We start from the raw sequence: 12,487 nt of genomic DNA on the forward strand, positions 1-12,487 counted from the left end.
AGGAAGAACTAGAATTGATGGTTTCTCCAAAATTGACCTTTTCCACTGTGCCAAGGCTCAGGGAATGGCACCACTGTCTTTGTGGGTATATGGGAGAGATATAATTGTACATTTTGGACACCTGTTTCTTCACTTCTGCATCTTATGTAACTCCAAATCTTGTTGATTTTTACCTCCTATATAGGTTTTGGATTGTTGCTTCCCATCATCTCCATCGTGCACTACCATAATTAAATAAAATTTTCCTCTACTAGAATTCTACAACTGCTTTGTAACTGGTCTTTCTTACCCACTCTGCTCTTTATCCCATCACCCACCTATTCTGTACACTGTAGCCATCATGATTTTCCAAAATGTACACCTGTTTTAGGACAGCAACCTCTGCCTCCCTCAACCTCAATCTCCTTCTATAACATTTAAGTTAAGGCTCTCTTGGTTTGTTTATTTCCTGCAACTCCATTTTTATCTCTTCTATTTCTTACTATCTGGCCAATCTCTCAGTCTCTCTTATGCAATATAATTTCCCCAGTCCAAGTTCTTTGCACAAATGATTTCTGCTGCCTTGAATGATCTTCCTTCTTCTATTCAGCTACGATGACTCATTCTTTAGATAACAGCTCCAACATCACTTTCTCACAAAAAAGAAGGGATCAGATCGTATCTTCCCATTACATGGTCCCATAGCCAACCATATTTGTAAAAAAGACATACCACAGTTTGGTTTTGTTTTCTTAAAATAATTTTTTAAATTTTTAATTGTAGTTGACGTACAGACATTTATATAACTTTGCTTCTGTTATTCTCAAGGTGAGCAATTGATCCTCTGCTGTGTGCTGAAGGTGTTTCTATTTATCTTATGATTACTACTGAAATCCTGAAAATACATCTCAATAGTAGATTGAAAGATCTGAAAGTAAAACTTTTTAAATTACTGAAAGTTTCCTTGTTTCTTCCATAAAAGAAAGCACTGCCTTTGGGGGAGGTGAGGAAACACCTGTGTTTATTTGTTGGTCAGAGTTACTTGACCAACTTTACTTGCTTTTTCTAAAACTCTTCATTTTAGCTTCTACGGCAAGCATGTCAAACTCAAAGGCTAACACAGGCCAAATAAAGGAAGCATGCGGCCTGCAGGCTGTGAGTTTGACATGCTTGTTTTACGGTATACCCCAGAAGAAAGCTTTAAAATGTTAGTGGGAACTGAAATTCTACAATTTCTCAATGTTTGTGTTTTCCCATTGAGCCTTAAGTAAGCATTTATGAAAACATTAAAGTACAAATCTCAGTTGCTCACAGGGCAACCAGAGCACTGTTGGAATGGAGGTCACTTGCGTCATGCAGGTTTTGGGTTAAGTTTAAAAGGAATGTTTTGTTGGATGAATATCCCTGGGGTGATTATTTTTGCTAAGAATAAGTTGAATTAATAGTATGACAATAGTCAGAAAAGTATTTTCATGCTCTTTCTTTCCTCAGCATTTTGCAATATTGCTCATCACAATTGACCAAGTGTGTTTTGGTGATTTTTTATTTTATTTTATTTTTTTCTTAACAGCTGGATTGGCAGGGTTGGAGGTGGAATAGCTTATCTTACAGAACAGTGATCTGATTCAGTATTAGACTTTGCTCTGTATTGGGGACACTAATTCCATGAGAGCTCTCTTAAATTAATGTAGGCATTGGAGACTTATAGAAATGTATTATTTTTTTAAATTTTATATTAAACTACAGGCCCGGTGCACAAGATTCGTGCACTGGGGGGTGAGGGGTCCCTCAGCTTGGCCTGCACCCTCTCGCAGTCTGGGTCCCCTCAGGGGATGTCAGTCAGACATCCCTCTTGCAGTCTGGGGCTCTCGCAGTCCTGGACCTCTTGCTCCTTACTGCCCACCTATAGTGGAGGCGGGAGAGGCTTCCGCCACCGCTGCTGTGATTGTTAGCCATGAGCCCGGCTTCTCACTGAGCGGTGCTCCCCCTGTGGAGGGCACTGACCACCAGGGGGCAGCTCCTGCAGTGAGCATCTGCCCCCTGGTGGTCAGTGCACATCATAGCTACCGGTCGTTACACAGTTTGGTCAATTTGCATATTAGGCTTTTATTATATAGGATCTTTGAATATAGACCAGCCTTGGGCAAACTACGGCCTGCGGGCCGGATCCGGCCTGTTTGAAATGAATAAAACTAAAAAAAAAAAAAAAAAAAAAAAGACCGTACCCTTTTATGTAATGATGTTTACTTTGAATTTATATTAGTTCACACAAACACTCCATCCATGCTTTTGTTCTGGCCCTCTGGTCCAGTTTAAGAACCCATTGTCGCCCTCGAGTCAAAAAGTTTGCCCACCCCTGATATAGACAATTAATTATCTTGTGACCAAAATCAGTAATCTCAACAGTTGAGGTGTTATTGCCATGCTTTTATATTTCCAGGGACCACAATTTCATATTTGTATGGGTTAGGAAGCTACTTGGAGAGACAGAAAGTAATTATAACCCCATTTTTCTGTATCACCCTGTTCTTCCCTCTTTTCTTTTTCTTCCTAGATCTTACATTTTAAAGTTTAATCATTTATTTTTTTCTCTTTTTCTCCTCTCACTTGGATTTTTAATTTCTATATACTCAATTCTTTCTTTATAATCTCAATTCCCTTTTGCTCCCCCCCCCCCTTTTTTTTTTTAATGTTTTCTAGGGCAGGCACTGTTTTCAAAAATAAGCAGACAGATTTTTGGTGTAGACAATACTTTGTAAAAAAAAAAAAAAAGATGTTTTCACTTTGATAGTTCCTATTTCTGTAATTCCCCACAACAGTGTTTTCAAACAGTACTTTTATTATATCTAAAACACTTATTTTTTCTGGGCCTGAGATATTTGTCTCACAAATGGTAGAGGAGCCTTAGCATTTGTGAGATCAGTGTTTTGAATCAGTGGTTAGGGGGTTAGTCCATGAACTGAGGGATCACAGGTTTGATTCCAGTCAAGGGCATGTAACTCAGTTGCAAGCTTGATTTCTGACCCTGGGTCAGGCCGTGTGCAGGAGGCAACCAATGTATGTGTTTCCCTCACATTGATGTTTCTCTCTCTGCCCATTCCTTTTACTGTCTTAAAAAAAAATCAATGGAAAAATATTCTCAAGTGAGGATTAACAACAACAACAAAATGATAGAGGAGAAGTGGACGGTTGAGGTGGGTGGATGGTGTCAGAGTCAAGCCTACAGAATAAGGTCTCTGATTTTAGAGCCTGAGTTTTTTAACCATTCCATAGATAAAATATGATTTCATTTGGGTTACAGTAGAATAAATGTTATTCATTCCTTTTGAATCATTTATAAATGTCTGTCACTGTAATTTGGAACTTTCCTGGATGAATAAAGGAAGCTTCTGTCGTTGGCCCTTGAACTGCTCCTGTAGTCTGGTCACTCTTGAATCTGAGAACTCAGGTGAGAAATTTTGTTCAACCCGAGTTCTTTTCTAATTGAGCATTACCATTTTATTTTCCAGGAGTAGTTGTTGACTCTTTTTATTAATTTTGAGTCAAAGCCTAGTTCTTCTGGGATATTAACATAGATATTTGGTACCTTTAGACATACTAAGACTATTGAATACAATGTTTCGACTTTGGGAATATCCATTTATATGGGAATATGGAAGCACCGTCCACTCATTCGCTACTGACTTTAATTTCTTCCCTTCTGTTATTGACAGAGTTAAAGTACATTCAGAAAACAGGCTGGAATTCTTAGTGTGATATTTATTCTTTTGGCAGTTCCAGAGGCTACAGACTGAACTACCTTCTCCTACCTTTGATTATTCTTTCCAATCTTGTTTCCTTTGAGAAGGCAAGTGATGATTGCAAAGTTTGCTATAGGACAGACTCTCTTGCCTTTGTAACGTATCTCTTATTATTCTCTCTCAAGCTGCTTTTTATTTTAGCAGCTACTTCTCAGAACATTTCAGTACCACATAACAAGAAACACTACTCGGGTTGGAGAGCCATGCGGGGGAATGACGCAATTTCAGAATTGAAGAAATCTTAGAATAGGAGACCTTAAACTTACATCTATGAGTCCTTTGCTATTGTTTGTAAGACTGTGTGTGTGTATCTGTGTTTCCAGGGAGAATATTATATATTTATGACAGGTTTCAAAGAAAGAAAGAGCTTTCTGGAAAGGAGGGTTAGAAAAGAATAGGAAGCAAAGACCTGGGAAGGAGAGTGTTGACACATTGGAGTGAAAGGTGTTAGGTAGAGCTGTAAAGGGGTGAGGGAAAGTTTGAGAAAGGTTCAAGTGCCACTGAATTGGGAATTTTTAAGTGTGGTAATTTTTAACTCTGTCATCTCATTTTTACATTGGCAGGTGTTCTTTTCATACATTTTCCAGCATGAATCTCTTTACTATTTGATAGAAAAAGGAGTGAGCATGTCTAAAAGGACAAATATTAAGATCCTTCTAATCAGCAATCTATAGCACATATAGACAAGCTTATTTAGTCCTGACAGAAGACTTAATGAAAATTTTGGTGGTCAGAGTGCAGACCAAGAAGATCCATGCTTTTGCTTGTTGTAGTGGAATATTAGCACAATGTTTGGCCCAGTTTCTAAATCTTTACATGTAGCAGTTAGGAAGGAGGAGAATGTTGTGTTAATTTTAGCGAAAACCTTCTTTCTATCACACTTTCACTGTTACATTTACCGTGTAGCTTCTCTCTTCTGATTGGACTCGGAATTAGGTGCTTTCCAAGAGAACATGTTACTCTTCCGAGAGAGATAAGTGGCCCCTATATACCTTATTTAAAACTTGTTCAAAAGCAGTGCATCATTAAGGGCCAGAACCAGGAAGGCAGAAGCAGTGCATCAAGGTAGAGAAAGCTGGACATGGGCTGGGGCTGAGGAAGAACAATGGATACAGTTGGGTAGGGGTTTAGATAGGGGGAAGCTCTCTTCCAAGAACATGAGCCCGCCTGGAGAGGAAAGCCAGCATGCCACGCGGAGAAAATAGTGCGGGTTCTGCCAGGTTGGAGAAGGTGGCTTGTGAGGAGTAGTAGTGGGAGATAACGTGGCCAATTGCTTTGTGATCAGACCCTGGAGGGGTGTCAGTAGTAAGGCAGGAAAGTGGGCATTTCTCTGTTTAGTTTATAGGGCACATTTACTGGATTTTGAATAAGAACTGACAATAAAATTATTATGTTGATGTACTATATAGAGGGAGTTTTAGGATGAAGTATGGAAACGTATTTATTATTCATTATTTTCTTTGCAGTTAATCCTGTTTCTTGTGTTATTATGTTATTCCTAGAAGCAGAGCTTAAAGATAACATTTTCATTAAGACATACAATTCATAGGGCATTATTTATTCATCTAGATATTAGACTGTTGTTTATGATTATGGGACTTGTTTTCTTTGGCCATTCTTTTAATAACAAATGCTATTTAGCCTAAGTATTCTCTACTTTTCTCTCTCTCTCTTTAACTGGATTGCAATGGAAGTTTTTTCTCGTTATTGTTTGGTGTTGTCGAAAGAAAGCCAAAATGCTGTTAATCTGGAGGATGCAAATATGATTTACTTTTTAAAGGCAAAGTACCTGTTTTTATTTCCTAAGTATTTATTATTACTCATTTGATATTCCCCTTGTAAAGCAGTATTCATGTAGTTTCTTTCTTTTTAAAAGTTCAAATCTATTACATGTTTATTGTGGAACATTCTGTGAATGTGTATAAACAAAAATATGAAAATAGAAGACAATTACAGCTCCCCCACCTCGATAACACAACTAGTATTTTGCTATGTATTCTTTGTATTTTTCCAGTTATATGTGCATGTTTATGGGTGTACATGCATATTTATACATGAATACACATACATTTACACAAATGGATTTATTTAACAAATATTTTTTCATAAATGACTATATTTTATAACCTGCTTATTTTACTTAACAAATTGTGACTATTTTCCATTAAATTTGTTTTAATATTATTCTTAAAGACGACTTAACTATTCATCAAGCTGATTTATCATAATTTTACAAATTGTGTATTATTGGACATATAAAACACTTCTGATTTTCTCTATTTTAAACAGTGTAATGATGAGATGAGCATCTTTTTAAAACTATCTTTTTGTAAATATACAGGATATTTTTTATCTAGTGGACATTCCTAGAGTTGGAATTGCCAGACCAAACAGTATATGTCTCTTTTAAGGGTTTTGATTCTCATTGCCAAATTGCTCTCCAGAAAGGTTGCACTTAACAAGATATTATAAGCCTTACCTTTTTCTCCAATGTCTTAAATGATATATTTGAGAATTCCATTATCCAAGAGCCCGTAAGGAATATTTGTAAGGACACATTAAAAGTTAGTACATTATACGTATGTGCACACCGAAGTTTCATTATTAAGTGCTGAGGTAGCTGAATCACAGCTAAATAGAATTGAATTCATTAGACATCTGAGGGATTAGTTAGCTGGTAACAGAACAATAGTAAGTAAACTGACATTCTAATCTAAAAAATGGCTGGGGAGGGTTGGGGGGTGGGAGGTGGGGTAAGAGATCAACTGAAGGACTTGTATGCATGCATATAAGCATAACCAATGGACACAAGACACTGGGGGTAGGGGAGGCCGGGGGAATGTCAAGGAGGGGGCAGGGAGGAGACATATATAATACTCTTTGTAATACTTTAAGCAATAAAACAAAATTAAAAAAAAATAAGGGAAATGCATATTGTAGCATTTTCTGACTCCAGGAGTTGGCAACTATTTATTCTGGGAAACTGTAGAGGTGGTTTTTATAAGTTGATAAGAATAGCATATTGTTTTCTGTGTTTGGGATGATGGAAGGGACTCAGGTCAAACAGGCAGCTACCTTCACGGTGCCTACTGGGTTCATTGCTTCTGTATTTAGAGAGCTTTTGGTGCTAGTGCCTGCTTCTTCCTTCCTGGAACTGTGCAATACTAGTCAGTGCATACTGCCCCACAGCACTCAAAAAAAAAAAAGTAGCAGAGCCAGTCTGCATTGACAAGAAACCCCTTTACAGTAGGAAGCAGCTGGAAACAGGAGTCTGCAACTGTTGTGCATGGTGAGCACCGGAGAAAGGAAGCTCTGGCAGGACATGGCCCAGGAAGAGCTCCGAGCGCCAAGAGCAAGAGCAGAGGGTGGAGCCCACACACACTTTAGAGATGTACTGGGGAAGGGAATCCCACTAGTTTTGTATTCCACCTTCAATAAGGTACTCATGTTTTCCAATGAAATGTTCACATTATTTAAAAAGAGCCCATTTACAAGAAGTATCCTTACAGAAATGAAATATCAGCACTTTTAAAACATTTTATTTAACCTGCATTGAATACCCTTGAAATGCTGAAATAGTTTGGACAGCTTTTTATTTTGTGACTGTTGTCTTTCTAATAATGATGAGATTGATATTCTGACTAATTAATATATTTTGTTCATTTCCTTAGTAAGAAAATTATTGTTGCTTAAAAGTGCAACTAGCTAAAAATTGCTAAATGCTCTTATTGGTAAATAACATGCTACTATACTGAATATCATAAAATGTGAGGCAAAGCATATTTTATTCCAAGTTTAACTTATAAGGGAGAAAATGACTATTTGAAAATCCACAAGTCATTTGGGTCACTACTTTAAAATTGACAGTCAGAAATCAAAATACATACTTGTAAAGACAATTTAGGTGCACTGCTGCTATACTATGTCACTGAAAAAAATAAAAATGGTTATAGCAGTGGAGGAATAGATCACCGGTCTGTTAAGAGGTTGAGACCCAATAACGCTGAGTATCGTATCCAAGATCTCAGGCCTGGCCATAGTTAAAGTAATGATTAGCCTGCTCTGCTGTGGTGAATTTGAAAAACATCTCCATAAAGCAGCGATGGGCTTCTGAATGTGAAAATAGCCAAAAATAGAAACATCCTGGTTCTATAAATCGGGTTGGGATCCAGGATATCCTGTTGGGGGAAAAAAAAAAGAGCATTTAACTTCTCCAAAAATATACATGGCCAATGTATTTGTTAGTGTGCAATCTATGAGAATCAGGAAGGGGTGGGTAGGGGGCGGGGGGAGGAATTCCAAGTTACAAGAGAAGATGAGAACTGGGAAAAATGATGTGAAAATGCTATCAGTAGCTATCACTTTGGTAAACTTATCCTGTACTTGTCCTGACAGTGCTGTCACTGGAGAATCCAATTCCTCCCTTGCTTGTGGGTGTGGGGTTCAGGTTCTCGGGGTACCACTGAAATAAGAATTTTCAGAAGCCCCGCAGGCGAACGAGATGTGGTAAAAGGCTTTGTTTGTGTGGAGTTACATTTCTTGGATTCCAAAGTCCCGTGCCTCTTAGACCAGTCCTGAAAGAGCTGGGCCTCCAGCAGAGCCCAAAGCAAGGTCGGTGTTCAGAGCTTCTGTTGCATGTGGCAGCCAGGTTCAACTACTTAAAGTCTCTTAGTCCATTGAGTGGGGACCCACATGGCTAACCTCCTGTAACAGGAGTCAGGAGGAGGAGGAGGAGGAGGAGGAGGAGGAGGAGGGAGCTCTCATTTGTTTGTTTCGAAGTTTAAATATTCATGTTTCACATGCTTGCAGTGACCACGCCTTTTCTGGCCACTGACTAGCTCCCAGGTGTGACTGAGAGGCAGGTAGGCACATTCCCAAGTTACTCAGACCTTACTGGGCATGCTTCCAAATTGCCTTTGTCCAGTTCCTTCCTTCATCCATCAGCAGGGAAGAGACTTGGAGAGCATTAAATTAGCAAAGCTGTATAAATGGCATATCTATATTATCTAGTCTTCCCTTTACTCCTCCCCTGTTAATAATAGCCAGGTTATTATAACAGTATCAGAGTTATCATATGAAATCTTGCCACAAGCTCTGAATCGTGATACCACCAAATGGGAATTGGTCAGATTTAAACTTTTGATTTCGCATGTAGTAGAAGTCCTCTTATCTTCCATGGTTTGCATACATTTTGGGGCATTTAATTGAAGTAATTAGACTGACAGTCAATGAATGTTTAATATCATGGGTAAAAGTTTTAGGGAGGAAACCCAAAGGGTTGATTAATCCTATAAATTGCCTAGGAAGAGAGGTCCAAATACAACCCTTGTGACCCTGGGTTCTGTAACACTACGCCTAACACATTTAGTTAAAATTTACATCCTAGGGGAAGTATTTTTTTTTTTAAGTTAGCTTTTAATAATCAAGGATAAAGACATGCAAATATTTATAAGTAAACCATATTCACATTGTTTACAATAGCACAGAATGTCAAAAAATCAGAAATTACATGTTCAATATTGTAGTGTTCATTATATACTATAAATTACCTGATACTCATATAATAAAATATCCTAGGGGAAGTATTTATTGTACAATAAAAATTTGTGTCGAAACCGGTTTGGCTCAGTGGATAGAGCATCGGCCTGCGGACTGAAAGGTCCCAGGTTCGATTCCAGTCAAGGGCATGTACCTGGGTTGCGGGCACATCCCCAGTGGGAAATGTGCAGGTGGCAGCTGATCGATGTTTCTCTCTCATCGATGTTTCTTTTTTTTTTTAATATATATTTTATTGATTTTTTACAGAGAGAGGAAGGGAGAGGGATAGAGAGTTAGAAACATTGATGAGAGAGAAACATCAATCAGCTGCCTCCAGCACACCTCCTACTGGGGATGTGCCCGCAACCAAGGTACATGCCCTTGACCAGAATCGAACCTGGGACCTTTCAGTCTGCAGGCCGACGCTCTATCCACTGAGCCAAACCGGTTAGGGCTCATCGATGTTTCTAACTCTCTATCTCTCTCCCTTCCTCTCTGTGAAAAATCAATAAAATATATATTTTTTAAAAAAATTTGTGTTCAACCTTAAGTATAATCAATAAATATATTTCCATTTCTGTGATATTTTTCCTTGTTAAAATGCATAGTGACATTAGAAACACTGATTGTTTTTCCAGAGATGACCTTGAACTAATACCATCAGCTGATGTTCAAGTTCCATTTTTGAACTTTGTACTATATGACCTTTGCCTACAGTGCAGGAACTGTATGTTTGAGGGTAGGACTATGAGATACTATGAGGATAGGGCTCTGTATGTCCTGTGCCTTCCCATGACAGACAACCAGTGAATATTTATTAAATCAATGGAAGTAGGGTAGATTTGTGATTTTCAAACCAGGTTTCTGAAGCTATAGTAAACCATATTCATATGTGGTTATATATATTCATATATAACCATATTCATAAGGACTACTGCAGAATTGGGACCAATGGCCATGATGATTAGCTGAAAGCTTCATGGATGAGGCTCTAGACAAGTGAATCTACCCTATATCAGATTCTTGGTCTAGAAATTTTGACATTTTAAATTTTTAGTCATCAGAATTACACTGCAAAGTATACTTTTTTTTTTCTGAACTGAAGTTCAGAGTGGCCGGTACACTGCAAAAGGTTACACAGCTTTTATAACTGATGATCTTGGGGTTGGACATAGAACTGATTGTGGTATCTACACTTTTAGTCCATTTCTCTGCAATAATATTATGAATATGGAAAAGGAAAGATGCATGTTCTATGTAAATCAGGCCCATAAGGTCTTGCTTTGTTTGTTTGATATTAAAAGACTTCTGCTTAGTAATACTAAAAATTATTTAGTCACATGTGGATTTGAACCAGGCTCTACCTGTTTGACTATTCAAATAGTCAAAGAAGTTACTAATATTTCTCAATTTTCTAATTTGTGAAATAGGATTAATAACAGGTTATTGCAGAGAGCAAATGTATAATACATGTTATGTGCTTTGAACGATATCTGTCACCTATAAGAACTTCATTTATTTACTTGTTTGGTATCTGTGTCTCTGTTCTGGAAGATGTAATCCTGAGTTAAATGTAACACTCAGAATAGATTGGTATTGTGTTTAGTATTCTTTCTTTTATATATTCCTTTTTGCTTATATATTTATTTAACTTTATTATATGGAATGTCATTTCAGGTTCCTATATGATAGTGGACTCTTCAGACCACGACCCTGGAGAAAAAGCCAGACTTCAGCTGCCTACAATGAAGGAGAATGACACTCACTGTATTGATTTCAGTTACCTGTTATATAGCCAGAAAGGGTTGAACCCTGGCACTTTGAACATACTAGTTAGGGTGAACAAAGGACCTCTTGCCAATCCAATTTGGAATGTGACTGGATTCACGGGTAGAGATTGGCTTCGGGCTGAGCTAGCCGTGAGCACCTTTTGGCCCAATGAATATCAGGTAATCATCCTTTCTTTTCTGGTTAATGCTTTGATGCCATTGGCTCTCACCATGTATATAATGCTCAGATGTAAATATTAGCCCCATAGAGATGTAAGGTTGTCCATCTAACCCTCCCCCACCCCTTCCTTGAGCAAATGTTTGAATACCTTGGCACAAAATCTTGAAAAATGGAGAAAAATCATTCCACCTATAGGAAAAAAGTACTTCAGGTACAAAATTTTTGGTTGTTTGGCAAAAAGCTACTTATTGACAGATATATTTCTGCGTATCTGTGCAGAAAGAAATAGTGTTTTTGATTTGAATGCAATATTCAGATGTGATTGGTTTACTTGCTTCTTGAAAATAACATCTGGAAAATAAACACAAAATAGTGTTTCATGAAATAAGTTATTTAAAAGGGAGGCAATTTGAATAATTTTGTCAGTCACTTGAAGAATAAAAATAAGTAAACAGTTCTGGCTAGGTGGCTCAGTTGGTTGGAGCATGGTCCCATATATCAAAAGGTTGAGGGTTCGATTCCTGGTCAGGGTACATACCTAGGTTACGGTTCGATCCCTGGATGGGGCACGTATGGTAGGCAAGAGATTGATGTTTCTCTCTCACATTGAGGTTTCTCTTTCTCACTGGCTCTTTCTCTCTCTCTCTCTCTCTCTCTCTCTCTCTCTCTCTCTCTCTCTAAAACATCAATAAAAATATACCCTCTAGTAAGGATTAAAAATAAAAAAAAGTAAGCAAACGAAATAAGGAAAGCTGTCCACATGTCTTTGGATTTTTCCCCACCAGAAGTTCATTTACAGGATCAGAGAGTTGTTCAATAATCCTCACTATGACATTCAGTTCCTGGAAATCGAAAGTTACCTCTTTTGAAAGTTCACTTTTGTCTTAGAACTTGTGATTTAAACTTTTAAATGGCTTACTTATTTGTAGTTTGTTAGAGAGTTTAATGAGAATGTGTTTATGTAATAGTATATTTTGTAATGTTCAATGAGTACTTTATAAGCTAAGAACAGTTTCATTTCTGTTATCTAAAAATTAACCATTTCTTCAGTTTAGGTTTGTCTTTATTCCCAATGAAGGGGAAAATTCAATGTATTGTTTTAATTGCTTTGTTTTGAGTTGATTTCCTATGTATTAAAAGCCTCTTACTTCATAGATGTTGTTCCACAGGTACGGTTCTCTATTCAGGGTTATGTGTCTTTTGAGATTTCAGTGGGGTTT

At 37.6% G+C, this 12,487-nt stretch overlaps 1 protein-coding gene across 7 annotated transcripts in view; it reads left to right on the top strand.

Moving 5' to 3' along the window:
• PTPRK (protein tyrosine phosphatase receptor type K) overlaps positions 1-12,487 on the top strand; it is a 484,221-nt gene that overhangs the window by 178,338 nt on the left and 293,396 nt on the right. For all 7 annotated transcript variants that reach the window (XM_081094205.1, XM_081094206.1, XM_081094207.1 and 4 more), the window contains exon 3: positions 10,995-11,266. In XM_081094205.1, the coding sequence (XP_080950331.1) occupies positions 10,995-11,266 (272 nt within the window). The remainder of the gene's footprint in view (positions 1-10,994; positions 11,267-12,487) is intronic.

Source organism: Myotis nattereri, assembly GCF_964212035.1.
Source record: "Myotis nattereri genome assembly, chromosome: 6".
NCBI classification, from domain to species: domain Eukaryota; kingdom Metazoa; phylum Chordata; class Mammalia; order Chiroptera; family Vespertilionidae; genus Myotis; species Myotis nattereri.